Source organism: Macaca thibetana, chromosome X (genome assembly GCF_024542745.1).
Source record: "Macaca thibetana thibetana isolate TM-01 chromosome X, ASM2454274v1, whole genome shotgun sequence".
NCBI lineage: Eukaryota > Metazoa > Chordata > Mammalia > Primates > Cercopithecidae > Macaca > Macaca thibetana.
In genome coordinates this window covers 42317444-42342298 of record NC_065598.1, presented here as the reverse complement: position 1 = coordinate 42342298, position 24855 = coordinate 42317444, and the positions used below count along the sequence as shown (strand labels likewise).

Here is a 24855-nt window from a genome sequence, read left to right as displayed (position 1 = left end):
CATCATTTCAAGTTATTTTTCTGTTAACTAATTTTATAGCATGTGCATGTTAGGCAAGCATCAACAAAACAAAAACCTAAAAATGTTAAACATATGGTCTTTTGTTTAACTGCTCTGCTTGATATACATGAAGTGGTGGATACTGCACTTCTTCATTCATTCTTAGGTTAAATTTATAATTTTTATAACTTTAAGCATTTAGTAGAGATAACACACTGGTAAACCCAGGTAGAATAAATATGTATGCTCATCTTATAATTAATGCTGATAACTCAGAGGACATACCCTTTTTTAATTAAACCAACAATATTAAAGTAATCTTATTTCCCAAAGATCTACCCAAGTCATATAAAATTGAAAAGCATTTGAGTTAGTTCCTATATTTCTGGGAGTTTTAGGAATATTTAATTTCTATGTCTCATTTATCTTGTAAGCCAATTTGAATAGAACTTCTCCTTTGAGGGATTTTATAAATTAATTTGGTAATACCATCTGGAAGTAGGGAAATATCATTTATGTAATACGCATGCATACATACAAGCATATATAAACATACAGATGCAAACAGAGACCTTATAGCTTTCATTCTAAAAATTTAGCCATGAATCAGGCAACACAGTAATACAAAACTCACTGGCTTATCTCCACTTATATTTTTATCTGAATTGTGTTTCTGACAAAAATGGGACAAATTGAGGTTACCTACTCAATAAGAGCTAAAGATTAGGGAAAATAGCTAATGCATGCTGGGCTTAATACCTAGGTGATGGGTTGATAGGTGCAGCAAACCACCATGGCACATGTTTACCTACGTAACAAATCTGCACATCTAGCCCATGTACCCCAGAACTTAAAAGAAAAAAACAATAAAAAAGAAAGTTAAAAACAGAATATGATAAAAGTATCAGTTATAAAATACATAATTGTTTTAAGAAAGAACATGTTAAAAGGAATAAATAAAATGTAAATGGTTGAAGAAAAAGAGCTAAAGCTTTTTATGAAGTTTTGTGGAGACCTCCAAGGACCTCCAAGATTTTCTTTTGCCCTGATATGTAATCCTATAAAGGCTGACGGCTAAATCTGAGATCAGGGACTGAGGGCACATCAAGAAAATGTCTAGATGATTCCAGAGTCCATCTGAGTAGACAAAATATCCAGTCTGTTTCTAATTAGCCTTTTTTTTTTTTTTTTCCAGCCTCAGATAGTGGCTTTCAGGTATCTTTGAGTCTCTTGAGAGGCCGTGATGTGAGTGGGAGGATTAAAGTTCAAATGACTGAGAGAGTTGAGCTGGAGTGAAAAGGAAAATGTCTGGCAGGGGTGGACAGAGAAGTGGAGGAGGCAGGGGTTTGAGGGGAACGTAACAAAGAATTCAAGGAAGCCGAAGGGAAGATCGAAGGTGTTAAGAGGAAGGAGCAATGGGAAGGAAGAGACCATAGAGGAGCCAGTTTGAGGAGATCTCAAGTTCCTCAAAGAGGCCACTGGAGTTCCAAATAATCCTCAGCAAACTCATGCCAATAAGAAAGGAAGTAGACAGAGCTGGCCTCAGCAGGGGTTCAAGAGGAGGAGTTTCAGACAACTGAACAATTTCCATAAAGAGAGGCCTCACAAACAGCCAGAAAAAAATAAAATTTCCAGCCCAGTAGTTGTGGAGTGGATCCTCACTTGAAAGAAAAGAGTCAGGAAAATATTCCAGGCCAGGAAGCCAGGAAGTAATTAAATAAGGGTAGGAGACAGGAAGAATTTTCTAGCCAGGACCAGGCCCAGGAATTAGAGAATATATGTAACTCCACTCCAAACAAAGAGCCAGGAAGAAAGACCTCCAGCCCAACAGGTGCCTTCTTTCTCTCTTTCTCTTTCTCTTTCTTTTTCTTCTTCTTTTTTTGAGACAAGGTCTCATTCTGTCACCCAGGCTGGAGTGCAGGAAACTCAGATGCCTTTCATAAAAAGCCTCAGACTCTAACCCAGCTTTAGAGAGTATACTCAGATTCACAAGAATCAAAACGTATCCTCACCATGCTTCAACAGACTGCCATCTGGAACACTGGCTCAAGAGTTGGGCTTAGCAATGGATTCCTGATCAGTCAGCCAAGAGTGAAGACAAAGGTTTCAAAGGTGCATACTTCAGGATGAGAGCTCCAGGGGTCCAATGGTGAATCTGATCTTATCTGAGTCACAGCCAACATAACTGTTAAAAAAATTATTCATGACACTTGTTAAAGATGGTAAGAAAGACTCTATTCCATGAAGGACTATCACAGTAGGTACAGGGACCACTGCAATGGGGTCACTCTTGCAGTAGGGGAATAAAATTGACATTGACTCCCACTCCAACAAGAATAGGTAAAAGGCAGAATAGAGACTCGGTGAATGGAAAATTACTGAAAGGAAACATCAGGGCTAAGGGGGATTCTTGCTAAACTGACCCAACAGGGTGACAAGATATCTAGTGTTGGGCATGAGGAATTTGATCAGCTATTCAGGGAGGTCAGATACCAGTGGTGGGGAATTTTCACTAAATTAACTTAGTAAGATTCTTGTTCGAACTGGATTCTACAAGCCCAAGTTTAGGCCTAGTCGAGCAGAGGGCTTAGAGGAGCCTGATTAAAGTTTGGTCAAAGGAGAGAGTCTTTGTCACTTCCTTTTACTTTTGATGTTTGTCATCTAGTGTACACAGATAAGAAATTACAAATGACTCCAAATGCTGTCACAGAGAATAAGAGACGCCATGAAAGCAAAGGGAGGTCTATTTGCTGTTGGGGGTCAGGAAATGGCCCCTGAAAGTCAATGATGATTGAACTGAAATCTGAAAGGGTGCTCCAGGCTGCACGAAGAACCTGGAAAAAAAAAATTCTTGGACAGGAAGGTTCATGAATGCTCCCATAATTGGAAGATCAGAATAGAAAGCTGGAGGTAGAGTGGGAAGAATTTAAGGGGAGAAGGTTCCAGATAGATGCCTGAGTAAACTGAGCAGATCATAACAGCTGTTTTTCAGCCTCTTCTGAATTTGGGTCTTTATGTCAAGAACAGTGGGCAGCCATTGAAGGGTTTGAAAGAGAGATGAAGAAGATCTGATGGGTGTTTTGAGGGTGGATAAGGGATTGGACAGCAGCAGGAGGAGATATTGGGGGCCCAGTTTAATGACTGTGAGTGGAGTTGCATAAGAGAAAATGGTGATTTGAAACAGGGTGGTGGAAGAAGAGATCAAATGAGCCTCTTGAAATATTTAGGTCACATCTGAGGGCTGGATTGGAGAATGGGCAACGTGAAGGGGCTGAGGAGGACACGCAGATTCCCAGCTGATATAATTGGCTCTATGTTGGGGTCATTCACCAAGACAGGGAGAGGAGAGGAGGACCAACGTATGTGTGGTGGTGGGAGAGTGTGGATGGGCACAGGAGGGAGGAGCAGAAGGTCATCACCTTCTAGCTGAGGCCTCTCTCATCTTTCCAACCAAAGTCGTGGCTTTCAAAGTTTTGACAGTGACCCACAGTGAGAAATAGTTAACATAGCTTTCCTGTGGGCAGTCAGGGTGTATAGAAGTTTCTAAAAACAATGCTTCCCCTTTCCAAGTGCAACCAAAGGGTATTTCCTACCTTATTTTCCGTTAAAAGGGAGGAAAAAAAATGACGTTAGCATGGGCCACGAGGCGGTAACATCAACGGTAAAGCCAGCAGCAACGGCAAAAGCGACGGTAGCTTTAACGGTAGCTGTAACGGTAGCGGTGACGTCAGCGGTAACGGCAACAGTGACGGCAACGGTAGCGGTACCGGTAGCGGTAACGGTGGCGGTAGCGGAGGCGGCGACCATCGTGACGTCATACACAGCGCCCTTTGTGACACCAGGGCCCTGGTGCTTTAACTAGGGAGGTTGGGACCTGTTGCCCCGGCAGACGGCGCTGCAGTTTCAGACTGGAGGGCGGCGGACGGCTGCTCAGCGGCCCAACTCTCTCGCAGCCCTTCTCTCCGCAAGATGTCAGCCTCCACCTCCTCGCACCGGCCCATCAAGGGGATCCTGAAAAACAAAAGCTCCTCGGGTTCCTCGGTGGCGACTTCCGGTCAGCAGTCTGGAGGGAATATTCAAGATGTGAAGAGAAAGAAATCCCAGAAGTGGGACGAATCAAGCATCCTTGCGACACACCGCGCAACGTACAGAGATTACGATTTAATGAAGGCAAATGAGCCCGGCACTTCCTACATGAATTTGCAAGATGATGGGGAAGATTCAGTGCGTGATGTCGAAGGAGAAGATTCAGTGCGCGGTGTCGAAGGAAAGGAAGCCATGGCCGCCACTGATGCCTCGGACCACAGCTGTGAGGTGGAGGAGGAAGAGAGCAACGAGGCCTACATGAGAAAACTCCTCCTCCACAAACAGGAGAAAAAGCGGCAGTTCGAAATAAGAAGAAGGCTTCACTACAACGAAGAATTGAACATCAAATTAGCTAGACAATTAATGTGGAACGACCTACAAAGTGAAGACGATGAAAACGAAGAAAGGCCACAAGCCACGAATGAAGAAAAGACTGCTGCAGAAGAATCAGAGGAAGCTCCTCTAAGCGGTGGACTGCAAACCCAATCATGCGACCCTTAGAATTCTGATACCGGCTTCACCCTTGCAATTGTTTGTGAATATACGACGCTTAGAAGATATCTGCTTCACCCTTGCAATTGTTTGTGAAATACAAACCTTGTTACTGTAATACACTGCTTCTTGTTTTCTGTAGCGTATGCGTCGAGTACTAAATTACTTAAATTGTAATGCAGAATTGAATGGTAATCTTAGAGAGTAATAGATTAAGTGGGAAATGCCTGCTTGATGTTGTTGTAATTATCACAAATACAGATCCTGATATTGCTTTTAATTTTATAAAACCATATTCCTTTTATAAAACTATGGGTTAATGTATATATTCTATAGCTTTTTAATATGTTAAAGACTTGAAAGAGGACTAATTTATATTCACTTCTAGTTGTACTAACTTTTGCAGAAAAAGTTTTGTTAAAAATGCAGAACATAATTGGTAAAGTAGATTATCTAGGCTGATAAATACTCAGGCTGAAAAACACTTTAGGGTGATTTGCTGTTTAATTGAGAGGGAATATATTATAAGAGTTATTGTTGAATTTTCTTATAGTAACTTTACAATTTCTCTTAATTTTCTTTGTGTTTACAAGGAAATGACTGAAGTTTTTCTCATGAAAAATAGCCATTTTTCATGCATTATCAGGTTAAAGTTGCACCAGTGTCTGTTTTGTTTTTTGTACAGAGGGTGGGCAGATTTGGTATCAATAGTTTTTTCAAATTCTAAAGTAGTTAGTAGTCCCTTTTCATACCTACCTTAACCTCTATCCTTTGTTCCTCAGTCCTCCCAGCCCATGCATATCCAATCCCTTAACTTTATGGAATATCATAGATAGTCAAGACATTAAAAACCCTTTCTTCTCTCAGATATTCTATGTGTTGCAACAGTGTCATTTCCATTTTGAGTATTGTGGTCTCTTCAGACTTCCAACATGTGGGGTTACATAACTATTTGAACGCAAAGAAGTGGTTTCCAGATGCCTGCGGAGTGAACAGCTGCCTGCAGATGCATTCTTCTTTCAAGTTTCTTCTGTCTGAAGGTGAAGACAGAAAGCTCAGCCCTCGTGACCTATTCTTCCTCAGAAGAGAAGGAAAACCAGCTCACATTTGGCTAGAGTTAGGGGAGGAATGGGGTTGCAGAAGTGATAAGGGAAAATCATAGATGACTCACAAGTGGGGAGACAAGCAGATGAAAACATTGGAGGGAATAACACATGGTTCTACATGGGGGGGAGGTGTGTCTAAAGAATCATTTTCCACAAGATGATACACTATTTTTTACCTAACACAGTACCACACCTAGGTTATTAGGGAGAAATGTGGGCAAGGAGATGAGGGATGAAACCTCCAAAACAAATTTGGGGAGGAATACATCCAATAATTTTTAAAAAGAAACTTGATCAAATTAGCACTATCGTTTTATAATTGAAAAATTCAGCCCATGAGACAGGATGCAACATTCAATACATATTCAAGGGGAAGCAGAAGAGACTGAGCTCTCAGTCAGTCCACACTGGGTGGGCTTTAGCAGCCAATGCTGCATGTACAGAGGCCTTTGGAGGATTTAAGAATGCAGATTGCAAAAAGTCTGGGGAAAACTGAAAATTGTGGGTGTGTGTCTGTGTTTGTGTGTCTATGTGTGGGCACCGGGAAAAGCTGCCTTGAGCATTCTTCTCTACCAGTATAAACACAGTTCTCTAAGACAAGGTTATACATTATTAGCTCCTGAAAAAGATAAAAAATTGTTTTTATCATTGTGTAGGCAGAGCATTTTTGCATCACTGAACCTGCTTATGCATGCTGGGTATGAAATATCTTATTCTTTCACGAAGCCTTCTTTTTCTTCATCTTTTTTTTCCTGTTTTAAAGCAGACTCTTTGAAAGGTGCATATAAACCCGGTTTCCATAGCAATTGCAAGCATCAGTGATAACCCAGAGCTTCTAAGTTATAATATACAGGCTACCCTATTAATGAGTTTCAAACTGCATTTCCACGAGACAACGGCTCAGCCACTGATAGATAAGGTCAGGCCCCATCTTCAAACTTTAAATTAAATCAGGATAGATCAAAATGCAACAGAGGGAGGAGTGTTCTTTTGGGAAAGTATGCTGTTAAAAATATGTTCTTTGTGGAGGCAAAACAGTTGCTTTTGTGGTTTGTAAAGCCCAGATGAAAAAAATATAAAACACATACAGCTTCTTCTGGGTTACTAATGGCATGTTGTCATGTTCTCATGCTATTTGTGAGCGAGTTTTTATCATGGTAGCTCAGGCTCTAAGAAAGCACACAATCCTTTGCTCTAGGAAGAAGAGACATAATGGTTTATTTTTGCCAGATCTCACATAACATCACGTTATAATTTATTAAATTTTTTATACACTAGGTGCCAAGGCTCTGTGCCTGCCTTCAAGGAGATACCAGTTTATGGATGGGAGGGCTCAGCCATGTCACCAGGTCATTTCTATACTGTGCAAGAGTGCTTTACAGAGGTCCTTGAGGGACATCACTTAAGGTCTTGAAAGTCCTTCACTTGGAGTTGATATAGAGGATAAGACCTGGAAGAGGCATGAAATTTAACCAAGTGATGAGAGGTAGACTCATAGAAGTTAGCATTCCAAATATCGGTAAGGAGATGTAGTTCCTTTGGGGAGCTGCAAGGTGTTCTGTATGGGAGAATGCATAGGACTAAAGAGGTAAGAAAGGCTATGAAAGGATTCACATGCCACACAAAGGCAATGGGAGCCACCAACATTTTTAAACAGAATAGTGACATGATCAGACTCATGTTTTTGAAAGACCACTATCGCTGTAGGGTAGGGCTTGAAACAGAACAGCCTAGAGGGACAAAGATGGAGAGAGGAGCGCAAATGTGTGACATGGGTTACAGGAAGCTTATGGCTATAATTTTCAAGTGCTGAACCTCTTACCTTGCACTCACAGTAGAGTCACACCCTGCTCTACATCAGTTCCATGCAGTGTGGCCCCCAGACTGGCTGCATAAGCATCACCCAGAAGCTGTTTAAAAGTCCTAATTCTCAGACTGCATCCCAGACCTACTGATTCAGCATCTCTAGGGCTAAGGTCTAGCGTTCTATGCTTTAACAAGCTTTCCAGGGGATTTTTCTGGACGTTTAAATTTTTTTTTCTTACAGATGGATTCTCACTCTGTCACCCAGGCTGGAGTGCAATGGCGCCATCTCGGCTCACTGCAACCTCTGCCTCCCAGGTTCAAGTGATGCTCCTACCTCAGCCCCCGGAGTGGCTGGGATTACAGGCGTGCGACACTATGCCTGGCTAATTTTTTTATTTTTAGTAGAGATGGGGTTTCACCATGTTGACCAGGCTGGTCTCAAACTCCTGACCTCAGGTGATCTGCCCACCTCAGCCTCCCAAAGTGCTGGGATTACAGGCGTGAGCCACCGTGCCTGGCTGACGTTCAAGTTTGAGAACCACTGCTTTACAATATAACTTTTTAATTAGCCGAGCTCAACTCTGTGGGACAGATCTCACTCCTTATGTGTGTGCGTGCGCGCGCACGTGTGTGTGTGATGTGTATAAAATTTTGCAAAAATACATTACGCTGAATGTCAGAACTGCACAAATATTTGTTGAGAAACTTTCACAGGTATGCTGCTAGATGGAAATCACAGTTATACTCAGTCTGTTCCCATCCCTCCAATGCAACCCTTTCTGTAGTCCCTCCTCCACACCTTGCTATACACTGTGCTCCTCCCAGCACAGGTATAGTTGGCATTCCCACTGCCACCCACGAAGTCCTGGGACTTTTCCATATCTTCAGTTTTGTTTGGGCTATTCCTTTTATCCAGAATATATGTCTTCCTATTTTAATTGCATGTCTCAATCAGTCTTCCACATTCAGTATAATTCATCCTGCAAACTTCTAAGTCAGAATAGTGGGTGTCTGCCCTGGGGGAGGCAGAAAAGCACAGTAAATGACAGTGAAGGATTTGAAGTCAAAAAGATCTGGATTTGAATTCAAGCTCTGCCATATATTAGATGAGTCACTCGAGGCAAAGCATTTCACCTCTTTGAGCCTGTTGCCTTACAATCAAATGAGGATAATAATAACAATACCTTCCATTTCTGGTTGTTGAAATGATTAAATAAAAAAGTGCTAGTAAAACACATGGCTTTTGGTAAGTACTCAGTAAATGACAGCTATTATTATTCTTCTCATCTGCACACATTTTCTCTACATCTGTTAAACCAATCATTTCTGTGACATTTCTGAATCTATCTCTCTTTTCCCACTGGACTGAGGGCCTCTTGGAGATAGGAGCTGTGCCTATGTGTCTGACATCTCCAAGCACAGTGCCTTATACTCAACAGATGTTGTAGAACGGAACTGAGAGGTTGCACTTGAGCAGTTTTTCCTCCTGTCAGATTGTGTTCTATAATTCCTCTATAATTTACCTACTCAAATACAGCTTGTTCCCTGAGGTTCCTCAAGTTTTAGCTCCATGAGCTGTGAGGGGCACAGGTGAAGACAAAGTGAAAAGATGACAGTCCCAAAGGGCAAGACTTGAGTGGCAGCTGCTTCAAATAACCTTCTCTTTGAGGATGTCCTTGGTGTTTTCATCATCACTAAGTCTGCAAAGTAGGAGATGAAATGGGAGGACAGCAGGCAGGATTTAGATGGAAAGCCAATCTCCATTTTAATTTTAAAATGCATTGAAACTTCTAGGACATAGCCAAGTTTATAAAAGAAAGGAATTAATTTTGTCTCGTGAATCCAGACCACAGGTAAGAACCACATTCAGTTATTTATAGTAACACGTGACACTTTTATATTTGCAGAGTGTTTCTGATTCTTTTTTTCCTTCTGAACTCCTTTTATTAATTACTATTGACTTTCATAGCAACATAAAACTTTTAGAGCTGGAAAAGACCTTAAAGACCCTTTAGTCCAACTGCTTCCCATTACAGGCAAGGTTTTCTGTCTCATTAGCAGCAGAGATGAAATTATCACCCAGGGCTTGTAAAGCCAAGGGGAGACTAAATTTGTATATAGCAACAAGATCTCTCTCTTTATATACAGGGAACCTAGATTGAAAACAGATTGAAGTGTGTTTTCGAGTTGGTCTGGGGGCTGTTCTTGTATTTAGAACTCAGAAAAGCCTTCCAAAAGAGTATAACGTTTCTTAGAAAGCCTGGCCTCAGACCAGCACCCAACACATCTGCTGGCTGATACTTTATCTTTTCAAGATGCATAGAGTACACCTTGCTCCCCTGGTAGCACCTAAGTGTAAGATGATGTAAGAGAATACCAAAGATCAGTGATGTACCTGGGACAGCACACCACCCCTGAATTCCTCATCTTTTCTGAGTGACAGAAGAGAAGGCACTCATGGTCCCCTCACTGTCTCTGTTTCCTCAGCTTCCTCATTTGTGAGATGCCAAACTACCTATTCATAGGGTCGGAGTGAGGATTTTATGAAGTCACACATGGAGAGGGCTTAGAACAACACCAGGCACATGGTAAACACCCATTCAATATTAACTATATTTAACATTCTTCTTGTTAGCACTATCTTGGAGCTCTGTATGGGGCAGTAGCATCTATCAAAGCCAGATAGTTTTCTGCTTTTAAACCTAATATTAAACAAGGACAAATTCTACCTCTCACAGATAGGCAGGATGCGTGACAGGGGGTAGTATGGCAGGCCAGGTCTCACTAGCCCAGGCCTCCATAATAACTGTTTCAGCACTGACTGAGTGGTGACATTAACTATTAAAAGCTGATAGAGCCAGTGCCCTTATTCAAAGGCTGGAATATAACAAAAGCACACCAAGAGTTTTGCCCAGGCCTTTTCTGGGCCTTGAAGAATGACAAGATAACAAAGGAATTCTTAACAGGACCTGTTTAGGATTAAACAAATTTTTATTGGGGATCTGAAGAAACTCCCCAGACCTCCACAAAAATGTTTTATTGGGGGGGTCTAAAGGAACTCCCCAAACCTCCATGATTTAGCAGGAGACAAGATAAGGGTAATAACCCTGGCAACTGGACCCATCTAGATTAAGTAAATTTATTGAGGCTCCAGAGGAAAGTTTTCAAAACTCAGACCTTAGTTATAGATTAGAAGGAGTTAATCACTTATGTCTTTAGATGAATGCACACCTACACATAGACATATAGCTTAGAAGGTATATAAGCTCTGGAAAACTTTGTAATTTTGAGTTCATCTGGCGATATTTTCTCAGCCTTCTCCCTGTACCTGGTTACAGAAATAAACTCTCTTCTTTCCCAGTTCACCTGCATCTCATTATTGGGCTGTGAGAATAAGCAACCCCATCCTCATTTTGGTCAGGGAACAGTAGTACATTCTTCAAATTTCAGGCCAGGCTTTATGTCTGAACTGATATTTGACTGCTCCAAAATTAGACCTTGCAGTGAATGCAGTGATCCACCACCTAGATTCTGTAAGAGTTAAAAAAAGAGGAAAGAAACATAAAAAGTGCCTCGACAGTCAAAGACAGATTTATTTCTCCAAAGTAAACCTGAGAGGGGCTTCTGGCTGATGTCGGTCAGGAGCATTCTCCCTTACAGACAAAGAGTACATATTGGTGTTAGGGTGAGAGGGCTTATCACAAGCTTGGAATGTTTCTGTGTCAGGGACAGGCTTATGGCAGGGTTGGAATATCTTTGGGTGGTGGAGAGGTTATCTTGGGGCTGACATCTTTCCAGCCAGAGAGGAGGTTATCTCAGGGCTGACATGTCTCTGGTTGGGGAGGGGTCTGGAATGTTACTGGTCAGAGATGTTATTTGTGGTTTATGGTCATGCTGACCTTAGCAATTAGGCTGATGCCCTTTAGATTTCGGCAGTTTTTTGATCAAGGTGAAACTTAAAATGATGGTACTTGTCCAAGATGGTGATGCTCTTGCTCTGTCAATCCAGACCCTGCAGTTATAAAAAGGATGAGGGGCAGCGTGTTCTTTCTGGCTACTCCCTGCTGACGAGGGGACAGAGCGTTTTCAGGTCTCAGATTGATTGCAGGAGTAACACCATTTGTAGATGTTTTGGGGTAGTTGTCTGTGAAATGGCCATGATCCTGTCAGTTAAAAATCTTTGAAAAAGGTTAATTAGGCAGGGTAAGAATATTAGTCCTAGGCTTATTATTAGGAGAAGGCCCAGGAATGGGATGACCCATGCTATGATTTTGTTTTTAAACCAAGAATCTATTTGGTTGTTTTGGTTTTTCCTTAGTTTTTTAGCCCTTTCTTTAAGTTTTTTCAACAGTGTCTCTTATAAGCCAAATTGGTTGAGATAGAAACAACATTCCTCACCTAATGAGAGGCAGAGGCCCCCTGTTTCAGCTGTTATAAGATCTAGTCCCCATCTGCTTTGGAGGACTACACCAGCCAAGGAGTCTAGTTGGTCTTGGACTCTTACAAAGCTTTGGGCTATATCTTCTAATAAGTGCTGTAGTTCTGTTGAAAGAGCCTTAAAGTATGTTGCGGAGGTGGCTAATCCACTCACTCCCAATCCAAGTCCAGAGGTTATACCCAAGGTGACCATTAAGGGAATGACGTGGATAGCCCTTCTTTTCCTAACATACTGGACGGATGGCATGGGCAAAGGTTGATCAGGAAGAACTAGTCCAATGGAGGGAGATAGATAAACTAGGGTACAGGTTCTGGTCCAGTTAGTGGGGAGACAAAGATATGTGTTGGTGCCACACAAAAAGAACTGGCCTTTGTTGTAAATACAGGCAGCAATATGGAAAGAGAGTAAGTGAATTAAAGATGGTATGTTTTTTTCTTTCCTGTGGTTCATTGCTCCAGATGGACAAGGAGGAGGCCAGGGAGACACTTACTACAGTAGAGACATAGGAAGAGTTATTTTTTACACATTTAGTGTGATTGGACATTGCACCATTGATACTGAGCCATGGAAAAAGGTAGGCCCCAGAGACAGCACATGTTAGGCTGGAGGCATTGGTCAAGGGAGAGATCATAAAACAAGCCAGATGTAGAAATGGTTTGTTTGCTTCAGGTGATACTTGGTAGTCAACTCGGTTAGTCTGATAGTCAGGGGGGTGTATAATAATGATAACGCAGTTGCATTGGCTAGGCATTAAGGATCACACAGGGAGATTTCCCTCAGAGGCTGAAAAGCAAAGTGAGGCTTGTTGTAAAAGGAGGGTGTGTTTAGTTATAGGCCCTTTAACAGGAGGGCCTTGGGGCTTAAGGCATTGTAGGGGGTTGTAATAAGTTTGAAATAATTTGTTAGCTGGATTGGCCCTGGAGGTAGGATAATTGCCAACCAGGGTGTCAGCTCTTTCAGAAAAGGAAGCTCCTTTTTGGAGTTTATAAATTAGGGTTATGCTCCCTGTTAAAAGGTCATGAAGGGGTGCAGGAAGGACTGAGTAAGCTGAGGAAGACAGCTATAAGCACATCCAGCATTCTGGAGCAAAGGAAGAATTTGCTTGCAGCAAGAGGAACTGTGTAAGGTTTATAGAGCGTTCGAGCTTGAGAGCAGTGAGGAGTGGTTGTATTGGTGAATTTGATGTACTTAGGGAATTTATATTGAAAAAAAAAAAAAAAAAAACAAGCAAAAAGAGAAAAGGGTTACCTGGGTAGGAGTAAAGTCCTGGAAAATTCCTTCAAGCCATAGGTCTCATAGAACAGTAAGGAGCTGATCAAGATATATAATGGGAGTTTCATAAGGGTACCACTGAAGGTCTGTAGCAAGGTTGGTTAGGAAGTGGTGAAAGTTTGGGGGAGAAAAATATTAGAAAGATACATAAGCGGTTTAAGTGAATTTCTTTTCCTTTTCCTCTGGGCTTTGGGTGAGGTGAAGGGAAATGGGTCCTGAGGAGACATAAGAGAAGGCTGAAGGGGTTTTAGATTTGGTTGTTTGGGTATGTGGTGAAGGGAAGTCAGTTTTCTTGAGAGAAGTATAATGAATCCAGTTAGGGAGTCCCTGCAGTTTTGCTGCCATGGGTGTGGTAAGGATGATCTGGCAAGGTCCCTTCTATTTAGGTGTAAGGGGAGTATTAGGGGTAGGGCTGGGACCTTTTACCAGGACCCAATCTCCTGGCTGTTGGAAGGGATTAGAGGAGTTGACTACAGGTTGTGGTAGGTATTTGTCAGCATATTCCCAAATGAAATGGCAGACAGTATGTAGAAGAAGGCAAACGGGAGGAGTTGGTTGAGGTGGTGCTTGGCCGTGAGGTGGAACAAAGGGGGCGAGTGGTCTCCCACACATGAGCTCAAAGGGACTGAGCATTAAGGGCTTACATGGGAGTGCCCAAATTTTTAGGGGGGCCAAAGGTAAAAGTGTAACCGAAAGTAAAAGTGTAACCCAGTCTTTATGTGTTTGGAGTGAGTGAGTAGCTGGTGAGGTGTTTTTTGAATGCCATTCATTTTTCAACCTTTCCTGAAGATTGAGGTCGATAGGGGATGTGTAGCTTTCAGGTGATTTGTAGAGCTTGTGCAAGTGTTGGAATAATTTGAGAGATGAATGCAGGACCTTTGTCAGATTGAAAAGAAAGAGGCACCCCGAACCTGGGGATGATTTCTGTTATTAATTTGGAGGTTTCAGTAGAAGCCCATTTGTTGGTTGTGGGAAAAACCTCGATGCATCCCAAAAAGGTATCAACCAATGCTATAAGAAATTGAACCTTTTTAACTGGGGTCATATGGGTAAAATCAATTTGCTAATCCTGTCCTGGAAGGTGTCCCCTGGTTTGATGGGCGGGTAAGAAGGGGGTGGAGTATTGGAGTGGGGTGAAGCTTTTTGGCAAATAGGACATTGATGGGAAATGGCTTTTAGCTGTTCCTTTATATCTGGGGTTATGTGTATATGGGAACTTAAGAAATGTTGTAGAGGGGAATGGTTGGCGTAGAAGAGATTGTGAATGTCCCATAAAAGAGTTGTTTTTTTCAGGGTCAGGTAGGACTAATTTGTTTTCTATGAACCACTATGGGGGGTTGAATTGTGCCCTTACTGTTACTAGTTGTTGTATTTGGTGTTCTGGATAAAAGGAGGGGATATGTTGTATGAGGGGAAATAGATATTGGGAGATTGGATGATTGGTTGAGGTTTGTTTTGCCCAATAGTCAGCCTCACGGTTTCTTAAAGAAATGTGGCTTTCATCTGATTGATGTCCTTTGCAATGGATAACTGCAACCTTTCCTGGAAGTAAATCTGCCTTTAGTAAATGATGGACTAGTTTTCCATTAATGATAGGAGCTCCCTTAGCTGTGAGATAGCCCTGCTCACTCCAAATTTGGGCATTGGAATGGATGATGTTATAGGCATATTTAGAATAGGTGTATATATTAACTTGTGTGTTTTTTGCTAGAGTTTGTGCTCTTATTAGGGCAACTAATTCTGCTTGTTTGGAGGATGTGCCCAAAGGCAAGTGGGCAGCCTCTACGACTCACTCTTATAGGTGGGAGAAAGTGGGTATCATCATGATATCCCTCAGTGATGGCATATCCTGATTGGAGGGGATGGTTTTTTGATGTGCTGCCATCTATAAACCAATCTGGGGCTCCCTTTACGTGAGTGGAAGTAAGGTGGTGAAACATGGTGAGATAACTTTCAATTAAATCAGAGCATGAGTGTTGATTGGGGTCCAAAATTGGTGTTGAAGGCAAAACAGTGGCGGGATTGGGGGGAGCATCTATGAAGAGAGATAGAGGGTTGGAGGAGAATTGAATGTAAGGCTTGCAAGCAAGAGGATGATATGGAGGTGGGTGCTTTATGGCTGAGCATATCTTGCAGACTGTGAGAAGAAAATACCTGAAGGGGTTCATAGAACGTGAGTTTTTGTGCCTCAGGGATAATCAGAGAAGCTGTGGCCAAAATTTTTAAGCAAAGGGAGTCAGCCTTTGTAAATGGGGTATAGTTGTCTTAAAAAATATGCCACTGGTTGGAGGGAATCTCCCATGGGTTGGGCTAATAGTTCAAGGGCCTGATTATGAGAACTATGTAAATATAGATGAAAGGGTTTCAGGGGGGTTGGAAGGCCTAAAGCCGGGGCTTGTAATAAGGCATATTTTAGGTGAGAGAAAGCAGGACAAAGGTCTGGAGTGGGAGTGAGTGGTTGGTCAAGATTTCCTTTTGTGTGTTCATAAAGGGGTTTAGCAATAATGGCAAAATTTGCTCTCCATATTTGGAAATATCCCACTAATCCGAGGAAAGAAAGTAAGTCCCTTTTTGTTTCAAGAAAAGGGATTTGTTGAATGCCTTGCTTTCATGCTGGTGGAATTTCTCAAGTATTTGGAGTTACAATTAATCCTAGGTATGAGACTTTTGGAGAGGTTAATTGGGCCTTCCTTTTGGACAGCGGTACCCGCATTCAGCCAAAAAATTTAAAAGCCTGGTGGTGTGTTGAATAAATGGTCTAGAGAGGGGCTGCGAAGAAGTACATCATCCTTGTACTGAAGCAAGATGCTAGGTTGTAGAGGTAGTTGGGAACGGTCCAATTGAAGTGCCTGACTGAAATTGTGAGGGCTGTCTCTAAACCCCTGGGGGAGGACAGTCCAGGTGAGTTGTTGGGAATAGCCTGTGTCAGAGTCGGTCCAAGTGAAAGCAAAAAGTTTTTGACAGGAGGAATGTAGAGGAATAGTACAAAAGGCATCCTTGAAGTCCAATACTGAGAAATAGCTAGTGTTGGGAGGAATTCTCGATAGGAGGGTGTAGGGGTTTTGGACAACAGGATAAACAGGAACAATAACAGAGTTGATTTATTGCAAATCCTGAACCATTCTATAGGAGCCATCTGGTTTTTTGGTTGGGAGAATAGGAGTATTCTGGGGAGAACGGGTGAGGATTAAAATGTTGGGAGCCAAAAGTCGGGAGATGATGGGCTTGGGTCCCTGTAATCCATTAGGATTGAGGGGATATTGTGAGACTACTATATAGCACTTAGGATCCTTCACTGAAATTTGAATTGGAGAACGGTGGGTAGTTATTATGGGGGAGTCAATGTTCCATACTATGGGATTTACCTGGTTGAGGAATTTGGGTTTTACGTCTATTTGATGTGGAGTGTCTGAAGAAGGGTTTTGTTCTTGACATAATAATAAGTGTGGCTTTGTGACTTTGGTGTAGGGCCCATAAATGAATGATTCCCCTAGTTTGTGTAGGATGTCCCTTCCTAGTAAAGGAATGGGACAATGAGGAATGACCAAGAAAGAGTGAGTGAGGGTGACTCCCTGAAATGAGCAGTATAGAGGTGGCATTTTGTATGGGGTTTCTTGTATGCCCTTCATGCCAACAACAGAAATGGATGAACGTTCTAATGGGCCTTGATATTCAGTTAATACTGATAGACTCGCCCCAGCATCCCGGAGAAAGGAAATAATCTTACTGGATACCACCCCAATTACCCTGGGTTCGGTGGACTCACTTTTCATGGGGGTGGAGGATCCTGGGCACCCTCAGTCTTCTGTTGTCAGTGCCAGCAGTGAAGAGGTTTCCTCCTGTGATGCTTGGGGGGCTTCTTTATGAGCCACACTTGAATGGGGAGGGTGTCCCTGTTGGGGGCAGTCCATTTTCCAGTGTCCCCAAAGACCACAAGTTGGGTACAGTTTGGTGTGGCACTGGGGGTTAGGACAAGCCTTTGCCCAGTGTCCAGGGTTGCCACTTCAGAAACAGACTCCCGGAGAGGTGAGGGAGTTTCCCTTTGGGGTATTGGGAGGCTTTTGTGTAACTGACTTTTGGACAGCAGAGGTAAGCATCTGGTATTTTAAACGGAGATGTCTGTCTTTTTAAAACTTTTTGTTCCTCATCTCTGCTATTAAAGCCATGGAAGGCTGCATTTAGGAGGTCCTGCTGAGATATTTGGGGACCCTCCTCTAACTTTTGTAATTTTTTCCAGATATCTGGGGAGGATTGGGAAATAAATTGGAGGTGGAGAAAAGTTTGCCTTTCTCTAGATTCTGGGTCCAGATTGGTATATTTTAGCAAAGCTTCAGTGAGGAGTGATAAGAAAAGGGCAGGATTCTCCTGGGGCTCCTGTGTAATTTCTCTAAGTTTCTCATAATTAACTGCCTTATGGGCATTTTTGCCCATGGCCGTGAGGAGACAGGAAATCATGTGGTCCCTTTGACTGATGCCATTGTCTCCATGCTGGTAAGTCCAATCTGGATCTCTACAGGGGATTGCATCATTGGCCACTGGATTTTGTATAGGAGCTTGGTTATGGAGTTCATCTGTGTGGGCTTCAGCCGAATGCTCGATGTGCTCTTTTTCATTAAGACTGAGGGTGGAGGTTAGAATTATATAAATATCATGACAAGTTAAATTAAAGGATTGCGTTACATGCAGGAATTCCCTGAGATAGTGAGAAGGATTTTCAGAGAAAGACCCTAGATGCTGTTCGATCTGCGACACATTAGACATGGAGAAAGGGGCATAAACATGAGAAATACCTTCAACCCCAGCCACTTCCCAGAGAGGGAGAGTGGCTGAGGTGGTTTGATTGGTAGTTGTTGAATGGATAACAGGTGGAGAACGATGAGGAGCAGGGTTTGGGGCTAAAGGCTTGGGGGCAGGAGAGGCCATGGGGGCAGAAGTTTCAGACAGGCAAGGAGCAGATGCAGGGGGATGAGAATACAGAGGGGGTTCATCTGCCAGGTAAAAAGGGGTTTTGAAGGAAGGAGTTTTGAGGGAAGGGGTTTTGGAGGAAGGAGTTTCAGAGAAAGGAGAGACATGGAGAGGGTTTTCATTAAGAAGAAGGATTTCATGAGGGATGCAAGCTTGACATAGGGAGGGTCAGGCTCTAAGGTAGAAGAAAGCCTGAATATAGAGAACCTCTTGCCATTTGCCATTCCTGGTTATAAAGTTGTCAAGGTCTCTGAGAATTTGAAAGTCAAAGGTACCATTTTCAGGCCATTGGTTGTCATTATCTAATTTGTATTGGGGCCAGGCTGTGTTGCAATAAAGGACTAAATGCTTTGGCTTTATGCTTCCCTGTAAGTCAAGTTTGGCAAGGTTGTGAAGAAGACAACCCAGTGTAGAGGACGTAGGAATGTGGGATTGTTTGGCACCCATGTGGACTGGTGAGAAGAAACTGAGGGTGTCTGTTTTTGTTTTAGGCATACCCAGACAAAAGGTGGAGACCTGGAGTCCTCTTTCTAAAGAGGACGGTCAACCTGAGAAGAAACAGTGTGTCCCCAAGATTTCTTGTAGCTTAGTCCCACTGGTTCTCAGAGGACCAGGATGGCAGACCTGACTTTCCTGAGTACTGTGAGAAAGCCAGTGGAGGGCAGATCTTACCAGTTGGCTGGATTAGTGTCTGATGGTGGATGTCCTGGTTGGAATTGGCAAAGGGCCTCTTAGACTGGAGCTGCACAAGGGAGAAAGAAAAAGAGAGAGAGAGAGAGAGAGAGAGAGAGAGAGAGAGAGAGAGAAGGGAGGATGAGGGAGGAGGAGGAAAGAGAGTGAAATACCCATTGCAGGTGGTTGGAGGTGGATTCCTGAGACCTGAGGGTTTTGAGAACCCACTGGGGAGTAGCCCCAGCCACAGCCTCACAGACCCCTTCAGGTTAGTTTTCTTCCTCACACAAATTGCTTGAAAAATGAAGTGACAGACAAAATGGGGTGGATGACCCGAGACTCTCAGGATCCAGTGAGATGAGCTACCACGGTCCACTGCTTCCTGGGTTGCAAGAGAGTCTCTACCCCCAGCACCCGTCCCTGGTTTTGGCACCAAATGTAAGAGTTAAAGAAAGAGGAAAGAAACATGAAAAATGGTTCAACAGTCAAAGACAGGTTTATTTTGGAGAAATACACCTGAGAGGGGCTTCTGCCCAATTTCAGTCAGGAGCATTCTCTCTTACAGACTAAGAGTATATATTGGTTGTAGGGTTAGAGGGCTTATCACAAGTTTGAAATGTTTCTGTGTCGGGGAGACATTTATGGCAGGGTTAGAATGTCTTTGGGCAGAGGGGAGGTTATCTTGGGGCTGACATCTTCCTGGCTAGAGGGAAGTTATCTCAGGGCTGGCATGTCTATGGTTGGGAAGGGCTTTGGAATGTTTCTGGTTGGAGATGTTATTTGTGGTTTATGGTCATGCTGACCTTAGCCATTAGGCTTATGCCCTTTGGATTTTGGTGTTTTTTGATCAAGATGAAAGTTAAAATGGTGGTACTTGTCCAAGATGGCAATGCTCCTGCACTGTCAGATTCCCCTTTAGTATTTCGGCTGCTGAGAGCACCTTCAGCACATGGCCCTCAGCTGTCAGCCTCCATCCTCCCTAGGATTTCCTCAACTAATGAGAAACACGTGGCTCAAGGTTATGTCCCCTTCCTGAGATGACCCAAACCCAATGACTGATCAATGTGTGACCTTAAGAGATCTGTTCATCTGGGTCCAGCTCAGGATAATTCTGAAAGACCATCCCAGCTTCAGATTTCCCTATGGAGCTGGCTGAGAGCTACTATTGAGACTGCATTGCAGCTTGATTCTTCCTTTGCCCAATCCTTTTCCTTCCTCTCCCTACTACTGGTGTTTCTCCCAAGAGCACCCTCTAATAACTTCCTGTATGCTAATTTCCAACTCAGAGTCTGCTTCCCAAAGAAAGCAACCCCTGACAGACCTCTAGTAACAAAATGCTGAAGTAGGTATGAGCCAATGTCAAACTTGAACCTCTGTGCCAAGTCCTTAGAAATGGAACTTCTGAGGTCCACTGTAGCTGCTGACGTTTTAGAGCTATGTCTGGCTGTTGGCTCTTTCTTGGCAGAGAAGTATAGAGAGCTAGTGTCAGAGGGTGGTCAGTAGCAAGAAATAAATAGGCTAGTACACCCACCTTAAATATTGCCATACAGAGATATTGTTTTGGTAGGACCTTCTGTTCCCCAACTCTTGACATGAGAACTGGGAAGAGTCAAGGCTGCCCTTTCCCAGTCAACTTTGTTGGACCTCTAATTAGACTTCAGTTCAGGTCCTGCAGGAACCCCAGATATTTTTTGTAATCAAGAATGTACTGGGATTTCTGGGTCACTAGTTAATCTGACTCTGTTTTGTAATAACTCTCAATGTGGACACCAAGTTGTGACAATCTCAATCAAGTGACATCAACTAGATGTAAGTTACATTCTGAAAAATCCATCTAACACACCTAAAAATGTGGACAACCACACCATCTGTTAGAAAATACATGCAAGTTATCATCATGAGATGGAAGCTCTCCTGTGTTAACTGTGAAATTCACTGAAGGTTTACCATAGTTTCAATGTTATACTGTATATAGTTTTAGCGTATTAACTCCAAGACTCTAATCTGTGCCTTTCTGGTGCCTTGTGATAAGAAAAAATTTTTCTGTCTACATCTTCTGTTGCTAAAACATATCCTTTTTCTGTAACATTGGATTTTTGAAAAATATGATGAAGAAGGATAAAAGTAATGTGCATGCTATTATGCAATACTTATTTATTTTCATGCGATACCATTAATATCCCTGGAATATCCAAACCTGTTCATATATCATCTGTTTTCTTTCTGCCATACACAAAACTTTCCTGCCTTGGAAGGCTTTGATTCCACTGCCTTGAAGTTTCAGAAAGTATGTGTAGGAATACTCTGGAGTGTGTCCACATCATAAAAGCAGAAGGAAAAAAATTGGAAAACAACAACAACAACAAAGCAAAGGTATTTTAGAACCTATATCCTCAAATCTCATCTCAGGATCAGAAATGAGAGTAACTACTAGTGGATGATAATGCATGCATTGGCAGAGTTTTGATCACTTGGGCCTCTAGCTGGGATTTTTGCTTTGGTTTTTTTAAATTTTTACCCCTGTGTATTGATGTGTTGATAGTTCAGCTCATCTGAGATCCAAAGAAAAGCAGTACTATAAACTTTCCCAAAAAGTACACACAGTGACAGTCTCACCTTTGTAAATTAAATGTCTCTAAAGGGCCCAAGAACATAGAAATGACTGTATGAGTTTGGTATTGTTTCTAAAGCCCCATTGTTTAAGTAAGTTTAATCAAATATCACTGAGCTTGAACTACATAAGTTTTGTTTATACTGCATTGAGAATGCAAAGATGAATGGTCTGGTTCATATTCTCAAGGATTTCCGTTAACTAAGGCAAATGTTTCCTTAATAACTGTGAGACATTGTGGCTAAGATTTAATAAACTAATTTTAAGGAAGCATGGATAAAATATCTCGAATGTCCATTTTAAATAGATACTCCACTTCTATCCATAGGGTTTGTACAGCCTTACATCTTTGGTTAGTGTTTGAAGACAGGAGAAATCATATTATGATTATCTCCAATTTAAACAGTCTTTACAAGATCTTTAATCTTCTCATACATGCTGAAACAATATGGTGTACTGGAAATAACTTGAATTTGGAGTCACAACACATGAATTTGTATCCATAATCTGTTTCTAATTTACTGAGTCTAAAAGCGATTTGACTCATGCCATGTGGTTTTATCATCTGTAAAAGGGAATGAGACAATTATAAAGAAAATAATAATAACGATATGGAATATTTCTTGAACACCTTTTATACGTCATTTCTACATGTTTACAGATATTATAATTTCTTTGCCTTACCCTTTGAGAGTGTTAATATTAGTCTAAGTTTACAGATAGGAAAATTGATTACAAGGAAAGTTAAGCAGTTTACAGAAGATTAAGATAGTTTTCAGCAAGTTAAGTAGCCACTCCAAGACTGGGAGCAAAGCAGTCTGATTCTCTTAACCATTATTTTGCAGCTAGTATAACCTGATATGTCTACCTTAAAGGCTAATAATGATGCTCAACTGAGATATATGTGAATACTTTGTAAACTATAAACTTTGTAAACATGTTCATACAGATTTTAGTTGCACAGTATAGATAGTTTAGCAACAATTAACATTTGCATACAATTGTTAAACTCACATCATGTATAATTTAGTAATAGAGTATGTCAACCAGCATTTTAATGTTTAGAATATCAAGAGAACTTCTGGGAATTTAAAAGATGGAACTACTACATTAAAATGAGCATAAATAGCCTGACTCCTTTCTATAATTCTCTTTGCCATGGAGCCGACTTTAGTAGAATGTTTATCTAAAATTAATTCAGTCTTCTTCAGAATGGCAGTCTTTACTTCTTCTTTCCAAACTTCACCAAAATGACAGTAAAGAAGTATAAAAGAGAATACTTCTATACAGAACTAAAGAGAGGATAAAGGGCCAGGGGTTGACCAGAGATTTTGACAAGTATCTGAAAGACTGAAAGCATAAGGAGTTATTTTGACAGATGAAACAGTGGTGGATGCCATAGCTTATGACACAGAAGAAAGCAGAAGGGGAAGAGGCAGCTGCAAAGGCTCTGAAGATGGAGGGATTCTGAGCTAGGAGTTATCAGGTATAAAGAGGTGGAGTGGGAAATGGGGTAGAACTCACAACGACTAATGGAAATACCATCTCAGAAATAGCTACAACAGGTATGCCACCCAACACCCCCATAAGGGGAGACAATCTCGACTTTCAGACAGAAGAATTACTCTTATAAAGGAATTGAATGGTCTGGAGACTTTGTGTAGTTCTTGGGTGCCATATAGTAAAGGCCTTCTTCTTTTGACAATAGGAGAGATACTCAACCTGCCTCTCTTGTTTCTGTCCCTTTACCGTCCAAAATAAAGCTCCTTCATGGATGATACACCTTCCCTCTTAGACAGAGGAGATTGACACAGCACCAGAAGAAATCAATAACAACTGCTTTTTAAAAACACAATGTGTTCTTACATTTCTAAGTGCAAATGTATAATCTAAGATTACATGGCATTTGACAAAACCAACTCACAATAGAAGCACCCAATGTAATACTTTTTTAAAAGACCTGAGAAGAAAAAAGATAATTCAAGGAACAGAAGATAGTTTAAAACAATGCTATTTAAAATCCTCAGAGATATTTGAGAAAATATTGCATACATAAAATAAGAATAGAATTTATGAAAGGGAACATGTATAGAAAAAGAAACTTTCCTGAAAATTAAAAATAGAACATGTTAAATATACTCGAGAAAAGAAAGAAAAAATACAATAAAAATTAAGAAATATGAAGATCACATCCAGGAGGTTGAATTTCTGTAGAACTAGAGTTCCAGGAAGATGGAGCAAGAAAATAGAGGGAAGGAAATAAAGAAATAATAGAAGAAAACTTCACAGAGTTTCATAAAATCATACCTTCAATTTTTAAGAGTCCTATAAATGTCCAGTAGAATAAACCCAGAAAAGCCCTCACTGTGTCACATAACTAAAATATCAGAATGTCGGTGACAAAGGCATCATTCTAAAAGCTTTTAGGGGGTGGGAGTTCAGTGGAGAATGGAAAAAGAAATCATAATGATACTAACTTTATAAACATTAGATGCTAGAAGACAATGGGGGCAATGTCCTCAAAGTCCTGAAGGAACATTTTTTCAGCATTGTATTCTATAACCTGGAAAATTATTAACCAGTTCTAGAAACCAAACAAGGAAAATTTTAGATGGGAAAAGGCTGAAAAAGTTTAGTAATTACACATACTTCTGAAAAAATAAGTTATTTGAGGATGTAGTTTAGCAAAACCAAAAATAGAAGGAATCCAAGAATAAGAAATATGAGGGAGACTTGAGAGCCAATAAACTAAGCAATGAAAAGAAATTCCAGGATGGCAATTCTATAGAAGTTTCTAAGCCAACAGGTCAGTATTAAACACAGATATATGAGGGCTTTTTGAAGAATTTCCTTAAGCATGTGGATTCATTTTGACAAAGGGTATGATTTTGAAGTGGATGGTTTTGGTGACTAGGTGAAAACATATGCTGCATTTGTCAACAAGGGAAAAAAGATGGGTGATTAAAAAGCCCAGAGCAGAAAAAAAAAAAAAAAAGATGAAAAAGAACACAGTCAAAGTAAGGAAGCAAAATAAAATGCTATATAATTTTCACCAAGTGAAGTAGAGAAGGCAACAAGGACAGGAGATTTGAGGGTTCTTAGGGATGACAGGGAAGCTGTGAGATGATGCTCTAACAAGCACAAATACATTCTTTTTAATCTACACTATTAGAAACTAAAAGTCCACTAAGTAGAAATAGACTGTTACTAACTACATCTCACAGCAAGTGACAGTTTTTCAAACAAGTGACATATAATAAAATGCATTTAGCACTAAAGCCACTTTGAATATAATTTAGTCTTTGATGATGCAGAAATAATGTTAAAATCATGCATTGATCGAACGTCATGACTGTGGATGTCTTGTCCTGATGAGGTATGTAAGTATTGAGTAATTTATCTGGAGG

General features: G+C 41.3%; 2 protein-coding genes across 2 annotated transcripts in view; one reads left to right on the top strand and one right to left on the bottom strand.

The window, feature by feature from the left end:
* The window catches only part of LOC126945603 (zinc transporter ZIP1-like), a 328799-nt gene that overhangs the window by 290164 nt on the left and 13780 nt on the right, over positions 1–24855 (bottom strand). The window lies entirely within an intron of this gene.
* PPP1R2C (PPP1R2C family member C) lies at positions 3806–4696 on the top strand. Its single transcript, XM_050775723.1, has one exon. It carries the CDS (start codon positions 3970–3972, stop codon positions 4585–4587), a length of 618 nt encoding a protein of 205 aa, XP_050631680.1. The 5' UTR covers positions 3806–3969; the 3' UTR covers positions 4588–4696.